This window comes from Pogoniulus pusillus, chromosome 11 (genome assembly GCF_015220805.1).
Source record: "Pogoniulus pusillus isolate bPogPus1 chromosome 11, bPogPus1.pri, whole genome shotgun sequence".
Lineage (NCBI taxonomy): Eukaryota > Metazoa > Chordata > Aves > Piciformes > Lybiidae > Pogoniulus > Pogoniulus pusillus.
Genome location: NC_087274.1, coordinates 23,410,640 through 23,430,549, shown reverse-complemented (window position 1 = coordinate 23,430,549; position 19,910 = coordinate 23,410,640). Strand labels below are relative to the sequence as shown.

At 48.0% G+C, this 19,910-nt stretch overlaps 1 protein-coding gene and 1 long non-coding RNA gene across 2 annotated transcripts; both read right to left on the bottom strand.

Moving 5' to 3' along the window:
- Positions 1 to 661: 661 nt before the first annotated feature.
- On the bottom strand, positions 662 to 3,612 carry MSX1 (msh homeobox 1). Its single transcript, XM_064151816.1, is given in 3 exon segments — positions 662 to 1,676; positions 3,079 to 3,284; positions 3,286 to 3,612. Coding segments are annotated over 3 exon segments (873 nt in total). The 5' UTR covers positions 3,522 to 3,612; the 3' UTR covers positions 662 to 1,245.
- Positions 3,613 to 11,568: 7,956 nt separating this feature from the next.
- On the bottom strand, positions 11,569 to 12,872 carry LOC135179767 (uncharacterized). The gene is made up of 3 exons (XR_010304117.1): positions 12,785 to 12,872; positions 12,206 to 12,336; positions 11,569 to 11,638 (listed from the first exon to the last, which is right to left on the bottom strand). It is a non-coding gene; the product is annotated as an uncharacterized LOC135179767 (long non-coding RNA).
- Between the last annotated feature and the right edge of the window lie 7,038 nt (positions 12,873 to 19,910).

Sequence of the window (19,910 nt, the reverse complement as noted above, 5' to 3'; positions counted from 1 at the left end):
TCCGCAACCTATCCCCACCGCCCCATCCCCTAACACCCACGTTCTCATCACCCGACACCTCAGCTCCGGCTGCTGCGCTGCCTGTGCCCAGCTCTTACAGCGCTTTCCCCTCTTCTCCCGCATACAAACTGCCCCGCTCCTGCTCGCACCCCAAACACCACGCTGCTCCCTGGCCCGAAGGAATGCCGGCTGCCGAAGGGAGCTCAGAGTCTCTCTTGGCTTGTCACCGGACGGAGGACGTGTCACACGTTCCCCAAAGCCTGTTAGCCCTCTGAGTCTTTGGCCCAGAACTTCCCGTCAAAACGCTGCTGGCAGGGGCAGGAGCCACTTTACTCCTGCCTATGTCTGGGAAAGAACGGCTGGGGCTGTGCCGGTGGGCAGAAAAGCAGCAAGCATTTGTGTACTCTTGGGACAGCGGGTGCAGTAGGAGCTGCCGGTCAGAGAGAAACTTCAGATGGCCATGAGGAGGGGGCAGCTAGCTCTGGCATAGTTCATCAAGCTGAAAACTCAGACAAGGCCTCATGGTCTGAGGCTGAGATCTCCTGGGGAGGAACAAAAAAATGTCTGGTATGGCTGGTCCCCTCTCATGTTCCCCTGGCACAGACAAATTGAGTTTCCCGTGTCACTCCTGGCAGGGTAAAGACAAAGTAAACTGCAAACAGTAGCTTAAAATTAATTTATTTAACAAATATAGCTATAATATAAATGATAATAAAATTTCAAATATACAGTATATTACATAGTACACAGAGCCCCTTCCAAAGGAGCTGGTGGAAGAACAAACACAGGTAACAGATGGTGCTGTTACAGAGGGAAAGGAGAGGCTGCTCTACACTGCTGCCTCTTGACCTCGCCTTGCAGAAAGTGAGAGAAATGTCCTGTCTTCCAGCCCTTGCACAGTTCTTTCCCCTATGAAAGGGGAAGGGTTCTCCCAAGGCTTCCAGCTGGACCGGGCGAAGTGGAACAGCAGAGCTGACCCATCACAGCCTTGTGATGGGGAAGAGCTGGGGTGATGCCTTAGGTCAACTGAAGAAACTGATCAGTTCCCCGGACTGCTGAGGAAAGTGGAATGAAGTTGAAGTCGGGGGCCAGCATCACAGAGGGAAGCAGAGATGCCAGTCAGAGCCAGACTGCAGAAGTCCATGGGCCCTGTGAGGAAGTCCACGGTGAGGAGCAGGGAGAGAGCGTGTGTGTGGAGCCAGCGGAAGAGGACAGCCAGCAGGCTGTGCTCGGCAGGGCTCAGCTCTATGTGAGGTGGTACATGCTGTATCCCACGTGTGCCGTGTACAGTCCCACAGGAGCCACGGGCAGCCCTGCCCGCTGGAAAGGGCTGGAAGCTCCATACAGAGAGGCACCAGCTACGGCTGGACCGCCCAGTGGGAAGGAGATGCCGAAGGCAGCAGGTGGGATCATGGGTTTGGCTGCCATCTTCAGCTTCTCCAGCTCAGCCTCCTGGAGCCTCTTGGCCTTGGCACGACGGTTCTGGAACCAGATCTTCACTTGAGTCTCAGTGAGGCTGAGTGAACTGGAGAACTCTGCACGCTCAGCAATGGACAGGTACTGCTTCTGTCGAAACTTTCTCTCAAGGGCCAGCAGCTGAGCTGTGGTGAAGGGTGTCCGGGGCTTCCTGTTCGTCTTGTGCTTGCGCAGGGTGCAGGCTGGAGGGCTCAGCCGCCCTGTGCCCAGGAACAGAGAGGAGGAGAGAGACAGCTCCGTTAGCAGTGCCCGAACCCACATGCCCCACATAGAAAGTATGGTCCTGCTCAAAGTGAAGTGGCCCAAAAAATCCAGCGCTGCCCAGGGCTCACTTCAAATTGAAGTCTCTCAATACAGTAAAAAAAGCAGGTGTTTTAAAAGCCCCAATTCCTTGGTAAGACTCTCAGGAACGAAGTTACTTGTAGCACTTTGTAGCAAGAACCTTTACCACTCTCTGCTGAAAAAAATGGGCAAAGGGTCAGACACCCACACACCCTCTGCCTCCATTGCTTTCAGAGCATACAGAGACTTAAATGGAAGGACTGCTTTTCAGGAAAGAAGTCCTTTTTATTGGATTAAGGAAAAAATAAACAGAACTGGCTGGCTGCTCAGCCTCACACTCTCTTCATTAGGCCCCTGGGAAACGGATTAAGCATGTAATTAATTACGGGCTCTGAATTCGCACTCAGCTTCTACCTCTCTTCACAGCTCTGCTCCTCTCGTTTAACATTGCTAAGCATTCTCAACTTCATTCTACCTCGAGTTTACTTAGCAACAACAACTTCTACTTTGCAATTTAAACAAATAAAACCGCTATGATACTCCACATAAGTCTTGTTTTTCTCCGTGGAAGACAGACAGAAACTCTGTTCGAAGCTCTATTAAGGGCACCCTCAAATGCTTCGGAGAGCCTCAGCCCAAGCTCGTCTCTTCCCACGGAAGCCCAGGCGGGAAGGGAGCGGGATGCGGCCGAGGGCCGGCGGCTCGGACTGTCCGGGCCCCGGCTCAGCGTGGCCGCTAGGAAGGATTAACAGACCTTTTTGATCTCAGCACTCCCCATGATACTTTTATTATTTGGGATCTCTCCATAGTAAAACAGGGATATCAGTAATTGCAGCTCTTCAGACTTTGGAGGTGCTACACTTGAGGTAACAGCCGTTGCGGCTGAAGCCCGCAGAGCCTGAAGGCTCCTTGCCCGGAGCCGGGTCTGTGTGGGTCCTTATGGAATTAGGTGAAAACACCGCTGCTGCCGAGTCAGACTTTGCGCGGCTAGTTCGAGCCCCAGTATAAGCTAAGAGGCAGGCTTAGACTACTTTTCCTTTCCCACTCCGCCCCAGTTACCATTCGGCACAAGGTCTCGCCCTGGGCTGGCCGCTGTCCTTCCGCAGTCATAGCCCACTTCGCACACTTGAACCGGGTCAATATTCTGCACAGGCTAAAGTGGCTCAGCAGAGTGTGCCAATGGCAGGGAAAACGTGCCAAGAGAGCCAGGCTAAGGGAAAGGGAGAGGAAATCCCTAAGCCGATCCCGTGGGAAAGGCACAGACGGCCCTGGGGTGTTGGGGGGTTTGTCCCAGCCTGACCGCTATCGGGCATTACTTACTCGGAGGAGGCGGCGAGAACCGTGGGGTTTGCATCCAGGGGCTTCGTTCCTGCTTCTCGGGGCTTTCTGCCTTGACCAGAGTGTCTTCGGGCAGCTTGACCAGCCCTCCAACGGAGAAGTGGCTGCCGAGGGGCAGCGGGGAGGCCGGTGCCTCCGCTGTCAAGGCGCTTAGGCGGGGGCTGAGGCTGGGGCGAATGGCCGCGCCGGGGGGGGCCGGCACCCTCGGGGCCCTCTCTGCCTCCCGGCTTCCTGTAATCGGCCATGAGCGCCTCCACGCTGAATGGCAGGAGGGAAGGGGAGACCTTAGGTTTGTCGCTCTCCTCCTCCCCGCCCATCGCAGCTGTGATGGGGAGGCCGCCGCTAGGCTTGCTGAAGGCGGATGCAGGCAGCTCGTCGCTGCGGATGCCGGTGGACGAGGTGGTCATATCCACAGCCGGGGCCATGCAGAGGCGGCCCGTCGTCGTCGCCACCGCAGCGCCAGGCGGCAGCGGACGCCGCAGCTCATGGGGCCGGGGTTGCGGGAGCCGCGGGCAGCCGTCGGCGCGCTCAGGCCCCGCGGCGGGCGGCACTGCCTGATAAAGCGGCGCGGGGGAAGGCACCGCCCAATCAGTGCGCGGAGAGGCGGGACGGCAGCGCACCATTGGTTGCTGTACGAAGGCGGCGGCATCCTGTTGGCTGTGTCGCGGCAGCGGAGGCCGCACGGGGAGGTGGGGCCAAACTGGACTCTCCGTCGGGGCGCCCCGCCCCGCTCCTGCTCCCTTCATCCGCCGCTCCCTCAGCCCCGCTCCCCCAATCCGACTTTCTCAGCACCCTTCATCCCCCACTGCCTTCAGCCCCGCCTCTCTCAGCCCCGGGCTCCCCACTGTCCCTCTCCCCCAGACCCTCTCACCCAGCCCTGGCTCTTTCCAGTCCCTCTCTCTTCAGCCCTGGCTATCCCCAGCCCCTCTCCCCCCAGCCCTTCTTCCCGCATCCCCGACTCCCCCAGACCAGGATTCCCCACAGCCCTACTCCCCAAACAGCCCAGCTCCCGACAGTCTCGTCGTGGCGATGATGTTGGAAGGCACAGAGGCTCGAAAGTTGGTGGGGAAAAAAAATCTTAACGTCGGAAAAAAGCTGGGCGTTCAGTTTGGGAAGAGCGGTGGAGCGGGCCCGAACCATGCTCGTCTAGCAAAACTAGCAAACATCGGGCTGTCCCGAGTGTGACCTCGCAAAGGGAGCCTTTGCCTGTCCCCGCGCCTTCAAAAAATGATTTTAGGGCTATTTTGTTGTTTGGAAGTTTCGGATTTCGGTGTTTTGGTTTGTTTGGTTGTTGTTGTTTTTTAATGAACGCCGGTCTTGTGGTGTGCGGTTCGACGTGTCGAAGGAAATTTACGCTTATATACATAGAGACATCAGTTGTGCGACGTTTCACTGCATGGATGTGTGCGTGTCTCCAGATAATGAAACGTTCATTCACGTAAAAAGGAACATCTAAGCCCTGGACCTATTAAAGTCCCGGCTATTTTGTTTTGTAAATTCGTTTTACGATGCCTTATCCCTGCGCCCAGGACGGATGTGCAGTAAAACGGAGCCTCTCTCTAATAACGTGATTGGCCGCTTGCTGAGAAAAGTTTATTGATAGCTGCAGGGCTCTAATCTCCTCCGAACACAAGAGGCTCTTGCAGTCATTTAAGGGCAATTATCTAAACGGAGAGAGGCAGCGAATTCCCTTTCCTTTTAACTGGACCCAATAAAGATGGTAGATTAGGAGCATAGAGATTATGAAATGAGTTGATATAATAGACATTTTATTAACTGATAAACAACAGGAGCTGATAGAAATGAATCGTCCAGCACACAGCTACATATACGCGTATCTTACACTGTCGTGAGCGTACTTCCTCGCGGTGTGCTCACCGTGAATGCTACATGTACACATACATCACCTATGTTGTGCTGTACTCATCATATACGTTCGCTCTACGAGAAACTAATTTGTAGGCGATTTGCTGGCTAGCCCCGTGGTCTGCTCCAGATCGGGGTGAACGCACTTTGCGCGGGCCGATTCGCCCAGTATAACTCACACAAATACATTCAGTTCCTCTCCCTTACGAGGCTGGAAGCAGCGGTGCCCAGTTCATCTGAGTCCCTCCCAGCTCCGCGCCCTGCCGCTGCCGGTGTCGCTCCCCGCGCTTCCTGAAGCCTCTCCCGAGCCCCATCGGTCCGGGGGGGTGGGTGGGGGTTGCTGGGGCGGGGGAGTGTGTTTGAAGGGGGGGTGCTCGGAGAAGCGGCTGCATTGCTAATTGCGAGAATAAACAATCTGTCACGATTAGTCAGTGCCTCTAATAGGCAGACAAGTGATGTTGTTTTTAGGCGCCAGCAGCGGTCTGATCAAAGGCTGCGGCTGGAGGGGGACTATTGAGGACGTTAACCCGCATCAAGGGAGCAAGGCGCCTTAGCCCTGGGACATCGGCACATTCAGCCTGACAAAATTAGTTTGCTCTACCAATCACACGACATTTTCCCAAAGCCCCGATGCTTGACGCGAAGAAGCATCCCCACATACACCAACCCCTGACTAGAAAAACACGCACAAACACCCATGCATCGTGTGTCACAGTATCACTATGTCCCCTCCACCCGATCCTACAGGTAGGATCCCCTTTTTATTTTTTTCCTCCCTTGATCCCAAACTCAACGGAGCCAAAGGAAAAGTGATGTGTATGTGATGTGTTTATTAGACCTCCAGGCAGCCCCACGGCTGCTTTCGATCTCATGCGTTTGATAGAAATCTGAAAGGAAAAACTGAGCTGCTGGATTAGTTTAGTTGGTTGGGGTTTGTTTAAACAGTTTTGTTGCTTTTTTTCCTTTCCTCCACTTTTCTTCAGCAGAATGGTTTGAACATTGGGATGTTGCTGATGTTTGAGATGAGTGTGCGTCTCATACTGGGAGCGAGATCCCGCTCTCATTGAGAGCTGACAAAATGAGATAATTAGCTCTTTATTTATCTCCCAGCAATGAACGCTTTGTGTTTACGTTTCTGTCATACTCGGTGGCATTTTAATCACTGCACCATAGCAGGGACTTGGTTCTATTTCACATGCTGGCAGCTCTTGGGATGGAAACGGGAAGCCAGTGAAGTTTCCTTCGTTTCTTGAGCCTTTCTTCCTGAAATCTACAGGTTCTCAGCTAGGGATGGAGAAATCAAATTTACAAAACGAAATCTCCCCCTAGATGAATTTCTTTGTTTGGAGGGAAATTTTTAGTGTCTAAACTTTTCTCGTCTTAGTCGCTGTACTCTGGATGACCAAAACACGACTGGCTTTTAGTACATTAAGTTGATTCCGATAGGCTGACTTGCTTTTATAGATTTCTCTTATTTTCCTTCCTGGACTGTAAGGAAAAGCGACGCGAAAGGGAGTGTGTGTGAGGGTAATAGGTGATTGTATTGGTGCATTGTTCCAGTCCAGTGTTTTTATTGCAAACCTTGGCGCTTCCCTGAAGGCACTTGCTCTAGATAGCAATATTGGGCAATTAGCATCCTAAACAGTCCCGTTTCAATATAATGAATGTGCTAGGCAAAGCCATTACCCATAGCATTTTATTTCGGTGGGAATACAACAAGAAGGGCTGGTTGGAGTGCATGGGGGATGGGGAGGAGGACAGGAGGCAGCGCTTAGCCAATTCAGGGCATTGTCTGCCTTTTGTAAACGTTATCTTTGACCTAGAGGCAGAACTCCAAAAGGAGAGCGCGGTTGTTTTTTGCCTTGTTTCTATTTTATTTTCCTTGAGACAGCAGCTCTTAGGAGACCAGACAGCCCCGCAGGACATTAGGAGGTTTTGGGAGCTGGCGGATTCGGGACAGCTCTACCGTGCCGCGCACCGCCTGAGCACTCCTTCCACGCTGCTTGCGAACCCTTCAGCCGGTTTTCTCCAGCTCTCAGTGGCTCAGCCCTAGGGGCAAAGAGCCAAATCTATCGCAAGTACTGAAAATGTCCTGCGGGTTTTACAAGCCTTCAAAGCCCTTCAGGTCCCAACCCTCCCTGCTCCCGTCGCTGCTCCCTCTTCGCTAAGTCGGATGATAAGAAAAGACCTTAGTTCTTTTCTTCCCCCTCCCGCCTTTCTTTCCCCCTCTCCTTTCTGCTCAGATTAAACATAACCTAAACTCCTTTTGAGGCTTCAGGCACCTGGGTTGGTCCTTGGGAGGTTACCCGAAGTGATGATTTGGATGGCCAAACTCCAGCCGCCGAGGCGTCCCCGGCTATTTGAGGGTCGGAGGAGTCGGGCTGAAAGGAAAGCACTATTTCAAGTGGCCCAAATTAATTTGATCGCAACATTATGATGCACTTGGAAAAGATGAAAGAAAAGGCTGGCCGTCTCCTCCAAGATCTCTATAATTATAGATAATATATCCTATTTCAAAGCAATTAGCTCAATCAGGCGTAACGAGGCACTTTGCTGCCAGGGAGTAACAATGCCTTACGGTTATTTAAGCTTCAAGATGTCAAGTAGACTTCGAGACTCTCTGCTCTGCCCATAAGGGAACTTGGCTGTCTTGGTGAAAGCCTCATGGCTAAGGCAGTGCTTTCCCTTCAGTGACAACACGCCTATTTAATTGCAAGTATTTTTTTTAAAAGCTCTTGCAAAGGTACCGGCTCCGCCGGAGAGCAGCGCCGCTGCCCCAGGCACATCTGGGGCCAGCATCAGCGTCCCATCACCCCTGCCCCTGACCGCCAGCACCCACTCGTCTCTCCCCGCCTGCTCTCTCCGGGATGCTTGTGGTCTCCGAATCGTTCCCTTTCTTTCATTCACTCTTACTGCAGTGATTCAGACGATTTCTCACTGAATTCTGCAGGAGCAGTCGTTAATGGGGAGCACGGGCCGCCACGCCGCACCCAGCACCGGCTTAGCACCGGCCCAGTGCCCTGGTCTCCTCCCAGCCCCGAAAGCTTCACCCTGCCCTCGCCTCGCTATCTGCCTGTAACTTGCAGATGTGTATGTTCCGACAGCAAGGATAGCATCTGACAGCCGGCTGCACCCTGATCGAGCCGGCGGGTCTGGTGCCTGCCCTGTGTGGAAGGGTCTCTGCACCAGTATCTAGAGCATCAAGAGGGTCTCGGGCGCCGAAATCCCCCTCGTCCTGACCCGAACGTGCAGAGAGGACTGCCTTCCCGTGCCAGCGGCGGCGGGGCTGAGTTTAGGCCAAAATGCAGAAAAGTAACTTTCCGCCTTTTCCCATTCAGAGCTGCGTCTCTTGGTTCCCCAGGCCGTGCTGTGGGGTTGCACCGGGTCGGGCGCTCCGGGGAGTTGGGACCGTCAGGGACCGGCTTAACCAGGGGTCCTCGCTCCATGCACGGCACAGAGAGGCCGTGAAAATAAAGCCGTGCTCGGATATAACGCTGCCTTAAGAAAATGAGTGTCTATACCATAAACATGCTAGTTTTCCTTCCGGGATTGTTATCGCTGGGGTGTACCAGAACCGGGGGAGAGATGAAGGGAAAAAAAGAAATCACAAAAAGAGCATGGCCTCATGGGTTAGTCGTTTGAACTTGGACAGTTAAAGGGAAATAGGAGGCCAGCGGCATGAATGAGAACTAAACAAAGTTTAACCACCCCTCCTTCTTCTCCCCATGTGCAAAATGGAAACCTTATTATATGATTCACTGTGAATCACTAGACTGAATGCAATCATTATGAGTAAATGATAGTCGAGGCTTTGCTGGTCTTTTATTTCCTAAAGGCAAAACTATAAAATATGAAGGTTATAAATGATCTTCTCTCTGCTCTCATAAAGGACATTCATTCCAAGCCACACTATCTCATTCCTTTGGTCCTTTTGAATTCCACAATGATGAAGGTAGATTATGACAAGTCCTGGTTTATTTGTCCTCACGTGCTTGTTTATTGGCAAAATGTCACCAAATGTAATTTATCCCAAATTCTATAACATGAGAAAATATTTTGTGGTTGAAGGAATCCATGCTGGTATCGCCAAGGCAATCTCTGATGCTCAGAGCAAGCTTATTATCATGCTATTTCACAGCGTTTCCATGTTTTCTCCTCATTTCTCAGGAGCATTTTACATATTGTTGCATAAGAAAAGGATTTCGCCAGCTCTGGTTATGAGATTTCCTAGATTTTTTACAGGCGGAGCCAGTTTACAAAAGCTGTATTGTTTGACTGCGGTCTGGGTTTCCATTTGGGGTAATTATTGTATTCCCAGTCTTCTTCTAATCATTTGCTCACAAGGACACCGGGTTTTGGTTTGGTTTTTTCTTCTTCTTCTTCTTCTTCTCTTTTTGAAGAAGATGAAATACTCCAAACTTGCAAGAGCATTGGAGTAATCCCCACGCTGCCTATTGTGTAAAAGCTATTCCTCACATCTCTCCAAAGTGCTGGAAAATAAGTGATGGAAAGGACAGTAAGAAAGCACATAGGGTAAAAGAAACACATGTCACTGCATTTTTAAAAACCTCTGTGAACTGCCAAAGTTCCAATCCAAGTCTGTTTCCAACAGAGAGGGAAAATGCAAGCACAAATAAGCTCACTTTTCAGAAGGAAATACATTTCAGCTAGATAATAATCAACTCTTGAAGAAAAAATAGAGTTCGTAGAAGGAAAAATCAAGGAGAGCAAACGCCTATGTGTGGCAGGGCTATGCCTGTGCATAGGAGGTGGGTTTCTCCTCCACCAGATGCTGCCTCCAGCTGCACAGCTGGACATAGGCTGGGAGCTGTGGCTCCACTAGCAGACAAAGGCTCAACCTGCAGGCGTTGGAGCTGAACTTGACAGGTCTCTTCTTTCCAGCACCATTTGTTGGACTTTTCTGTCCGTATCAAACAGCTTCCCAAGGCAAGACTGCCTCCCCCCACTGCTAATTTGTGTCTGCAAGCCCCAGAACTCAGCTATTCCCCTAAACTCACAAGGAACAGAATTGGGGCAAACAAACCTTTTATTTTCTGCCTAAGATGGTTCAAAAGTAAGCTTGCCAGTCAGAAGAAGATATATTCACACATTTACATACAGAAGGATTTTAATTTCCTAATGCAAAGGAGACTACAGACCAACAGCAAAGTAACTGGTGTCAGTCTTTCAGACTCTGCCTATAGAAACACAGAACAACATTACACTCCTGCAACTACAAAAGTCATTCGTATTTGAAACTGCCCTGATGATAAGTAACCTCCTGCTATGGAGCTCCAGCTTCTTATTAGTTTGGTGATGTGATCTCACCACATCCTTTTGCTGAGTGTCAGCCGATGGCTAGATATGATACTGGGAGTTACGTCATTCTAATAAATCAATGTAACCAAAAGTATTTAACTGCCAGAGCAGGAGTAGGGGGGGGAGTCCTGAATATGTTGTAAGGGAACTGAAGCTGTCTTTAAGAAAGCTTATGTTCCTCTCAGACTTTCCATCAACTTCAAGCACAGACATACTCTAAAATGTTCCTGGCTTGCTCACTGCTGGGCTGATTAGCTTTTGAACAGCAGAGATAATGTTTCTAGACATCGTTCTACCTTGAATTGCATTCATGTTATTCTCTGCATACGTAGTTTTGACATTATTTATGTAGCAAGTGTGGGCTTTCTACTGGTGTTGGGTCACTTTGCTTGTCAACAGCTATTGTATTTTTGGGTTTGGGGATTTGTTTTTGGGCGCGGTTTTGGGTTGTTTTGGTCTTGGTTGTTTTTTCCTCTGGCACTCAGAACTTATTTTAGCCTTTAAAACAGCACCAGACTTCTTACAGTTCACAGCTTGAAGGTACAGCAGGTCTTGCTGGGATGAGCACGCCTTGCAGTGGTGATCAGATCAGGAGCACAGGCTGCTGTCTGCTTACCTCCTCCCACATCAGCACTGAGGACTGCATTGTGGAGCAAGATGTGGTCCTGCTGTTAATTCTGAACTGTTCTGGTTTGGGGGAGGCACCGGATTTGGTGTTTCCCCTGCTGTTAACAGTCCTGTTAGACCCAGGATGGATTTGGAGGTCATCTTGATTTTCTTTCTTCTGAGACAACCTAAGAGATAAAAACAAAGTGTTTCCACTTCTTTCTTTTTCTACAAAATTGCAGGACAGGTGCTGAGCTAATAACAGAGACACAAAGAGGAAGCTCTGGCAGCAGGCAGAGCAGGCATGCATTTGGCACACACCTCCATTAGGTTTGCCGGTGGTATTCTGTAAGTCATTTCACGTCTTCTACACTGGTGTCTTCCATGAGAGACCACTTTTAAGTAATTATTAGTGCTGCAGCACTGGCAGTAGGTGACATTTGCACACACACGCTTGCACATCCCCACTTCACATTCTTGAGTCCACAGTGTGGTCACTGGGGCTGGGACATGGGGAAATATCACCACCTGCTTCACCCAACAGTAAATATTTACAGGGATAAATGACATGCAACAGGCTTGCAGGTCAACCCAGGTCCTACTCACTTGCTGACACGAGTAGCTAAATATTGCTGATGTGTAAAACCAGGGGCAGAAAGAGAACTACCACGGGATGTACATGGAGCTGACAAGGAAGGGGAGAAGTAAGTTCACATTAGTGACAGTGAACATCTCTGTTCCAGATGAGATTCTGAAAAATAAGGGGAGGGAATGAAAGGAAGAAAATAAAATGAGAAAGCAGTAAGATGAGCATCTTGGAAAGTCAAACTTTGCTTTTGGAGTAAATCTGGCTTCTGGTGATCCCCTCTCAGCAGGGCTGGCTGGGAGCCAGCTGGGCCCCCTGGAGCCCCCTTGGCCTTTTTGTCTGGAGCCTGAGAATTTGTCCGGAGCATAAGGCTGGGGTGATTATTCTTGGGGTTGCAGAAGGCATCAGCTTAGGCAGCAGCCATGTAGAGGAAAGGGAATCTGCACCACTCAGACCTTTGGGAGCCACCCACTGGGGCTGATGGGTGGGCAAGGGAGCTTCACCACACTTTGAAGGCAGCTCAGGGAAATCGAGGAGATAGGGGAGCAGGAGAAAGGAGACGCTGCCTGCCCCTAGCCCTGAGATGACACAGCAAATGGAGAAGGATGGAAGGGATTCAGCAGAGCTCTTACTCCAGCAGCCTGGGTGAGGTCTCCCAGGATGTTTTGTCCTCTCTAAGGTTTTGTTGCAGGAGCAAACACAAAAAAAAAAAAAAAAAAAATTAAAAATTACCAAGAAACAGAACAGAAGCACACCAAAAGCCTTCAATGGAGTCATGGCACATGATGTTTCCCTTGCCCTTCTAGCTCTGTTTTCCTGAAGGCTTCTGTTGAAGTGATGAAACTGTGGGCTCCTTAAGCTCCCTGTGAGATCCAGAGATGCAAATTGGCACCTTTCCAATAGTTATGGGTTTTCACGAGTGATTGAGCCCTTTCCAACCATCTTGTCCCCTTACCCTTTCCAACTCAATTGTCCTGGTACTTTATTTTACCCTTTTTTGTGCATTCCCCTCCACCCTTCATTATGACCTTTCAGGATAAAATTCAATTTATTTGGCTACTTTGCAGACAAAATCTAAAGGCTGCCTTAATTTGTAGTTTACTAGCCCTCTGATGTGAGACTACATAGGGAGCTCCTATCTGATCAAACGAGTGGTACCTTGACACAGCCCAATTATATGAAAATAGATCCTTGCTTATCGTTTCAAACATCATATAAGCGGAGAAACTGGAGTCGCTCCCTGTCTGTTTGATTTTCCTGTTCAGACACACTTGTTTAAACAGGCACCGTGAGACTTTTCTGTAATCTTACTCGGAGAAGTTCAAAAAGTGTTCTCCCCCTGAAAGCCCTGAGCTGGGTGATAGTAGCTCCCCCCAGCCTGCTCCCATCTGGAAGAAGGGGAAGGTGTGAGGGGAGGAGGTGTCCCTTGCAGCTGAGCTCTTGTCCAGCTGGCCATGAAATGCACCTGTGGCCAAGTATCTCCCAGCAGCATCTCCTTCCAGCTCTGCCCCACTAGATTGACCCTGCTACCAAACTGGTACCTCTCCAGCCTTACAGAAATCCCTTCCCCAGCCCAGACTCTCTGAATGCCCCTTCCTTGCTCAGTCTCAGAGCTTCCTCCTGCCCAGTGCTTCTGTTTCTGCCTTTCCTGTCTGACTACATGGCAACACTCTTCCTGTATCTACACTGCTGCACCCACATCTTGGCCCAGCTATGCTGCATCCCTATCCCTAACCTGGCCCTACAGCATCCTTCTTCCTTGCATAGTCCTGTTGTCTCCCCATTCCCAACCTGGACCATCTTCATTCTCCCCTGGCCCCACTGTGTTCACCTTCTCAAATCTGAGAGACCCTGTGAGTCCTGGCCAGCTCAGAGATGGTATCCTTTTGACAGGGATGTCATTAAAGCTGCCAGTCCCCAGATATCCATCATCAAACCCATGCTTACTGCACACTGGGTCTGCCAGGCAAAAGCTATTCTGAAGCAAACACAAACTGTGCAAACAGTTTTCCCTCTTGAGCTCTCCACTGCAAGGCCAAACACTTCCAGGGAAAGGAATGTCAGTTCATGTCCTCACCAGCAGCTTCCCTTGTTTTCTTTCATGATCCAGTTGTGTCTGGCTCAGGGAGCTGACTATGTTCCAGTCTGAAGGAGCTGTCCGAATCTATACATTCCGCTTCTCCTAGGTGAGGCAAAAGGTACCACCACTCTGCTCTGTCCTTTCCATCTGATAAAGGATGACAGATTTAGCAGGCATTGCTTTCATATTTTCTAAAACAACTGTGTGGAACACAAGGGACAAGAGCAAAGCTATTTACCAGCTTGAGGTGAAATACTGGAAATCAGTGGGAAAGGAGATCTATCAAAACACCAGGCTATTCCAATTGTTTGCCCAAAATCCAAACCCTTCCCTCCCCTCTCCTCTCTTCCCAGGTTTCAGGTTGGTCTCTTGGTGCCTGTAAAGGTCTTTTTGAACTCTGATAATTTCATGGAATAGGTCTCATTTGGAATCCACAGTAACCCTTAGAGCAGAGTATATAAAACAGCCCTTGGGGACTTTTTAAGTATTCTTATGCTTCCTCTTTTTAAGAATCTGCACTAATCTTGTTTTCAGTGTGTTGACAAAATTCACTTTGTGCTACAGTATACACAAAAATGGTAAGACACAAAGAAAATTAAGTACAATAAACAATCACAGCTTTTGAAAGATAATATTTTCTACTATTTTCCTCTTTTCATCCTTTTAAAACCTCAGCTGTAAAGATGCAATAATTTCTGAGTTTTTTTTTCCTGAATTAAAACTCTGATTAATAGTTTTGTTTGATACAGAAGACTTCCTCCTTTCCTTTTCATCTAGTTTTATTTGTTTATGTCATGACTGATACAAAGTGCTGACTGAGTCTTTCATGGAGCTTCTGTGTGATTCCTCAAATTAAATTACATCCAAAAGGAATTGATGTGCAAACATTTGGAGTGCTCAGTCTTCCAGTTAGTGTCAGGGCTGAGAGAAATTAATCACTTGCAGAGAGAGGGAGAAACCGGTGAAGGTGTTGAAGTGGACCAGAGAGACAGGGATACTGATAGCAGTAAGACAGAGGCTTCTGCAGACAGGAGGTAGGAACCAGCTGGGTTGCATTCCCCAGCTCAGCACCGTAATGGCAGTGTGTTGTTTTAAGATGAGCGTGTAATGATATTCACTCAGCTGTCTTTGTGGGAGCTGGTGAAACTATTAAATTATTGAAGTATAAAACACAAAACAAAATAAAAACTCACTCTCCTGCTGGTGCAATCCTTAAACACAGAGTGTTCTGAGTTGCTGCTCAGATCAGTAGGACCCGAAGACCTAAGAGCGCTCACCACTCTCTCCATATGGAACCAAGCACTTATTTCAACCCAGAGCCTAGCTTTGCTTGAGGGAGGGTAGAGCTGGCAAAGACCCAGGGCCCAAGGGCTGTTCTTAATTTGCATATAAGAGGGCAGCTTGCAGACGATGCTATCTTGCAGAAGGCAGTGAAACCACGCAATGGTCAGGCTTCATCACAGTGTTCTGGTTGCATTGCTTGAAATGAAGTATTTCACTCTGTGAGTTGCAGTCTCCACATCTATCATCATCCTGAGAAGTCTCTGGGTTCATTTATAAGGTCTAAGGACTGATGGAAACATCAGATTGCTTAATATGACTTCCTCCATACATTACAGGCCACTTCATCCAGTTACAACAGTATTGAGTTCAAAAACGTGTATGCTTGGATAAAAGATAACTTCCAAAAAGGTAGCTGTTCTTAAGCTGGAAACACGAAAACATTAGGAAGTCATGACTGAAATTCAGGGATTGTTTTGGTAGTTAATTACCCATGCAGTAAGAACTCTGTTTTAGTTCCAGTGTAACCCTCTATCAGCACGTGTCTGTTTTTCCCTGTGACTGTCCTGCTAAGTTAGGTGGTGCACGATCTCTCCTCCTGTAAGGAGATGAAACTCTCTCTCATGCTTGCTTCCTTTTAGTACATGTAATTACTCAGAGCTGTTTCTCCAGCCTTCTGCCCATGTCCTCAGTCTCTAGACCTATCTGTGAAGGTCCTGCTGACACTCACTCCAACATTGCCGTGTCTTAAAGCACAATGAGAGCTGGGTTTGATATTACACTGTGAGCTTCACTTGGATGGCTTACAGTGCTGCTGTCAGAGCCTGATGCTGCCTCATGCTTATACTGTCCACGTCACAACATCAATACACTTCAGATCTATCACTGAGCAGTTTTCCTACCCACCAAAACATGAACAACCTTCTAGGAACATCCATGCAGACTGCACCTATGAATTATTTGAGTATTCTCATGATACACACAAGGAGATGGGCTTGCAGGGTTTCCTGTAGTCCGCTATAGGGCTTTGAGAGCTGAAGAGGGAAGGCAGTTCTCTGAGATGGACCTTTCCTCCCTCCTTGATATCAGCCTTTGAGGGGAGCATCCTGAGGCATTTGTTGGCCACGTTTGGATATGGAGTCACTTTTGCTCCACATTCACATCTAAAGAAAATCACAGGGTGTACCATAGCTCACAGATATATGAAAGGACTTCTTCTTTGTTGATCTTTCAGCTAATGTCAACAGCAAATCTGTTATGCTCTACTTCACACTCTGTACTGTGTTATCTATCACTTTCCCTCCTTTTAATGTATCTGTGCTGCTTGTGTGCTTAGCCTACTTGCCAGCTGGGTTGATGACAACTTTTATGATAGATGTAATATCAGAGATTCTAATTAAACCCCACACACTACATGATGCATGTATTATCCACTTCCTCATATGTTCCCTTTGGCTTTATTCTCCCTGAATTTGAGTTCAGCAGCTTGTTTGAAGGTGTATATCCCATGACACAAGAGCTCTGTGTCCTTGCTCTGTCCCCAGAGCCTCCCATGCTGGATGACAAACCCAGTGACCTTCTATGAACAGGGCACAACATTAATAGATGAGGGGTGAGCAATTGATATAATTTACCTGGACCTGAGCAAGGGCTCTGACACTGTCTTGCACCACATCCTGGTATTCAAGTAGATGAAACATGGGTTTGATGAGTGGACCACTAGATGGACAAAGAACTGGCTTGATGGCCGCTCCCAAAGAGTGGCTGTAAACGGGTCCAAGTAGAGGCCAGTGACAAGTTGAGTCCCTTGAGGATCAGTTCTGGGACCAGTCTTATTCAACATCTTTTTTGGTGACATGGACAGTGTCATTGAGTGCATCTTCAGCAAGTTTGCTGATGACACCAAGCTGTGTGGTGCAGCAGACACTGGAGGGCAGGGATGCCATCCAGAGGGACCTGGATAGGCTGGACAGGTGGGCACAAGCCAGCCTCATGAGGTTCACAAGACCAAAGGTAAGGTTCTGCATCTGGGTCGAGGCAATCTCGAGCACAAATCCAGGCTGGGCAGTGGCTGGCTGGAGAGTAGCCCTGAGGAGAGGCATTTGGGGTGCTGCTGGATGAGAAGCTCAACATGATCCAGCAGTGTGCACTTACAGCCCAGAGGGCCAACCAGATCCTGGACTGCATCAGGAGAAATGTGGCCAGCAGGCTGGGGGAGGTGATTCTCCCCATCTACTCCACTCTGGTGAGACCCCACCTGCAGTACTGCATCCAGTTCTGGAGCCAATCTGGAATTGGTTGCCCTTCCCTGTTGTCTGTATTTCTTTGCATCTCAGAAAGTAGTCTCAGAAGGATGCATCAAGAGGAAAAGGGAGGGCTCCCGGAAGAGAGAGAATATCTGTACTCAGCAGTAGCAGATCCTGGTTTCCAATGACATGGGAAAATCCTATTAAATTTAGCTTCTTGATGTGGTCAGAAATATGTTTAAGGTGGGCTGCCACACTGGCCAGCCTGGCAGCAGGATGAGCAAAAAAAACTCAGGAGTGCTCTAGTAGCAGCTTTTGGAAGAGCAGCAGGAAAAGGCATGGAACCCATGAGTACACTGAAGTTTTATTCAGTATAGTGGAGAGGTCCATTTGGCTTATTCACATCACTGAAGGCATAGGCAGGATCAGGGAAAGACAATGCCTTTCACTGTGCTGTGTGTAGTGGAAGGTAAACTCAGAGTTTATTTCACTTCACCTCAGAATACAGAAAAACAATTTCTTATTTGTTTGTCTGTTCAATTTTTTTTTTCCTGCCATTTCCAGATAGAAAGAAGCAGATTGTCCTTACACTGGGACTCAGTTCTGAGGTACAAAAGTCCATTTTCTAAATACTGAAATCCACTGACTCCTATAAGAGGCTTGTTTGGGTCCTGTTCACTGTGATAGCAAAACCTCTCTGAAATTAGTGCATATCAGCCCGGAGCAAAATCAGCTCAGCACAGAGGAAATCACTTTATCTGAATGGTCCTTAGTATGGGCTTCAGTAGCATTTAAAGCAAAAAAATGTGGTAGCAGTTAAGAGTTCAACAACAAACAAGAACAAGTCGTTGACTTCTAGCAGTTAGTGTAACCCCCTTGAAGTCCCGGAGAGGAGTGTATGGGAGCTAAGAATCTGGCCCTCTATCCTATGGGCAGTCTTGGATCAGATAACACAGATGTGTTAGATTAAGGACAAAACCTTATAAAATCAAGCACTGGCTGCACTGTGAAAGCCACTTTTTAAATCCACAACAACAACAAAAAGCATATGGCAAAGCAGAGTGCTAAATCAAACTAAAAAGTTGATGTACTCCTCTAGATTTACACTCTTTAGGCCTTTTTTTTTTTTTTTGTCTCATGCACCCAACTGGTTTAAGGCTCTATTCTCTTTGTGATACATGCATGCACATAACTACCATTGATGTGGAGTCTCCAGGTGATTTGATGTGCATTCCACATAAGGCATGGTGTCAAGTATATGATCCCCACACAAAAGAGCTGCCTGAGAACCACTCTTTGAGATTTTTTTTTTTTTTTTTTTTTTTTTAGATTCCTTTGCTCCACATCTAGATTTCAGCAGATCAGAGTGCCTAACCAAGCAGTGGAACTACCACTGCTACTCTTTCATCAGCTTTGATCTGTATAAAAATGAGAGGGGTGTGTGTGCAGTGGAGTCAATGGGTAGAAACTTTTCAGATAGGAGTGCTGTCTGGCAAAATGCTGAGTGCTTCATGGTGTAATCCTAGGAAAGAAGTAAAGGGGTTCAAGGGTTTTTAGCAAATCAAGAGGCAAACAGGAGTGAAAAAATGTACATCTTTGGAACTCATGAATTGAATAAATTATTTCACACATCCCCGTATCATCTCTGGCTAAGTGCTTTTAGGTCTGTAGTGTCACTGATTCTGTTCCTTCTCTCCACAGGATACAGCAAAACCAGCTACATAGGTAAGTGCAATTAATGTGAGATAGCTAATAATTAACACCTATGCTGCAGCTGACCAGTAAGCCATAGCTGACCAGTATGCCAACTTGTCACACTTGGAGGAAATTATATTAAATCCTGTTTATCAGTAGTGAGCATTTATGTAACCATTGTCTTACATCCATATCAGTAATTCCCTTCTCTGCTTGCACCTTCTTTTTACCCTGAGAGTGCTGACATCTGGAAAACTGCATATTTGCAGGTCAAAGGCAGTATCCTGACTGTAATGGAAAATGGGTCAAACTCATGAAACAGCTTAATGAGTGTTAAGAGAGCTGGAGAAAGTATCTCCATCTAGAGTTTTAGGAGTTGTGAGGATTGGAAAACACTGGTTTGCCTTTCGATTGTCCTGAAGGCCAAAGGCAATGAACTGTTCCATGTGTAAATGGGATATACCTATGTTGATGTACATCAGTGTGGAGGGGAAGAATCTAGACATAAATAATCTGTCAGCCCAGCTGTGTGGTATGAATTCAGACAACTATGTTTAACCAAACATGAATGCTTCAGAGGGTGTTCTTGTGGTTACTCTAACTGCTTTCACTATGCTTTTCCATTAAGTGTGTCTGCTCACCATGTGCAATAAAACAATTTCTGAGGCTCAGCCTCACAACATGGAGCTCATTCCCCATCTTGGATAATAGCATTGCTTGTTTGCACTGTTCTTATTGAGCTTTCTAAATATATGTCATTTTCCTTTTCATTCTTGTAGTGATTGTACATTGCAGCAATTACAGACAAACCCAGTTTGAAGACCAAAACTTTCTTTGTGTGGAGGTCCAAAGGCAATTATTGGCATTACAGTTTAAGAGAAGCATTCCATCTCCCTGATGCAACAGCAGTAGCTTTCTGTGGCATGTTAAATAAAGCAATTTGCCCTGTGGGAGACTAATGCATGAAGAGCTGTGATGAAAAAAATTAAAATCTTGCAGCTGCTCTGAAAGGAATAGCAGCCTCCTCTTCAGAAAGATACAAAACTTTTTCTGGCACTCTTTCAACTGAAAAACTCCAAGCGTTTTTAACCTTTGCCTTTACCTCATTGACTTTTCATATATTGCTTCAAGACTG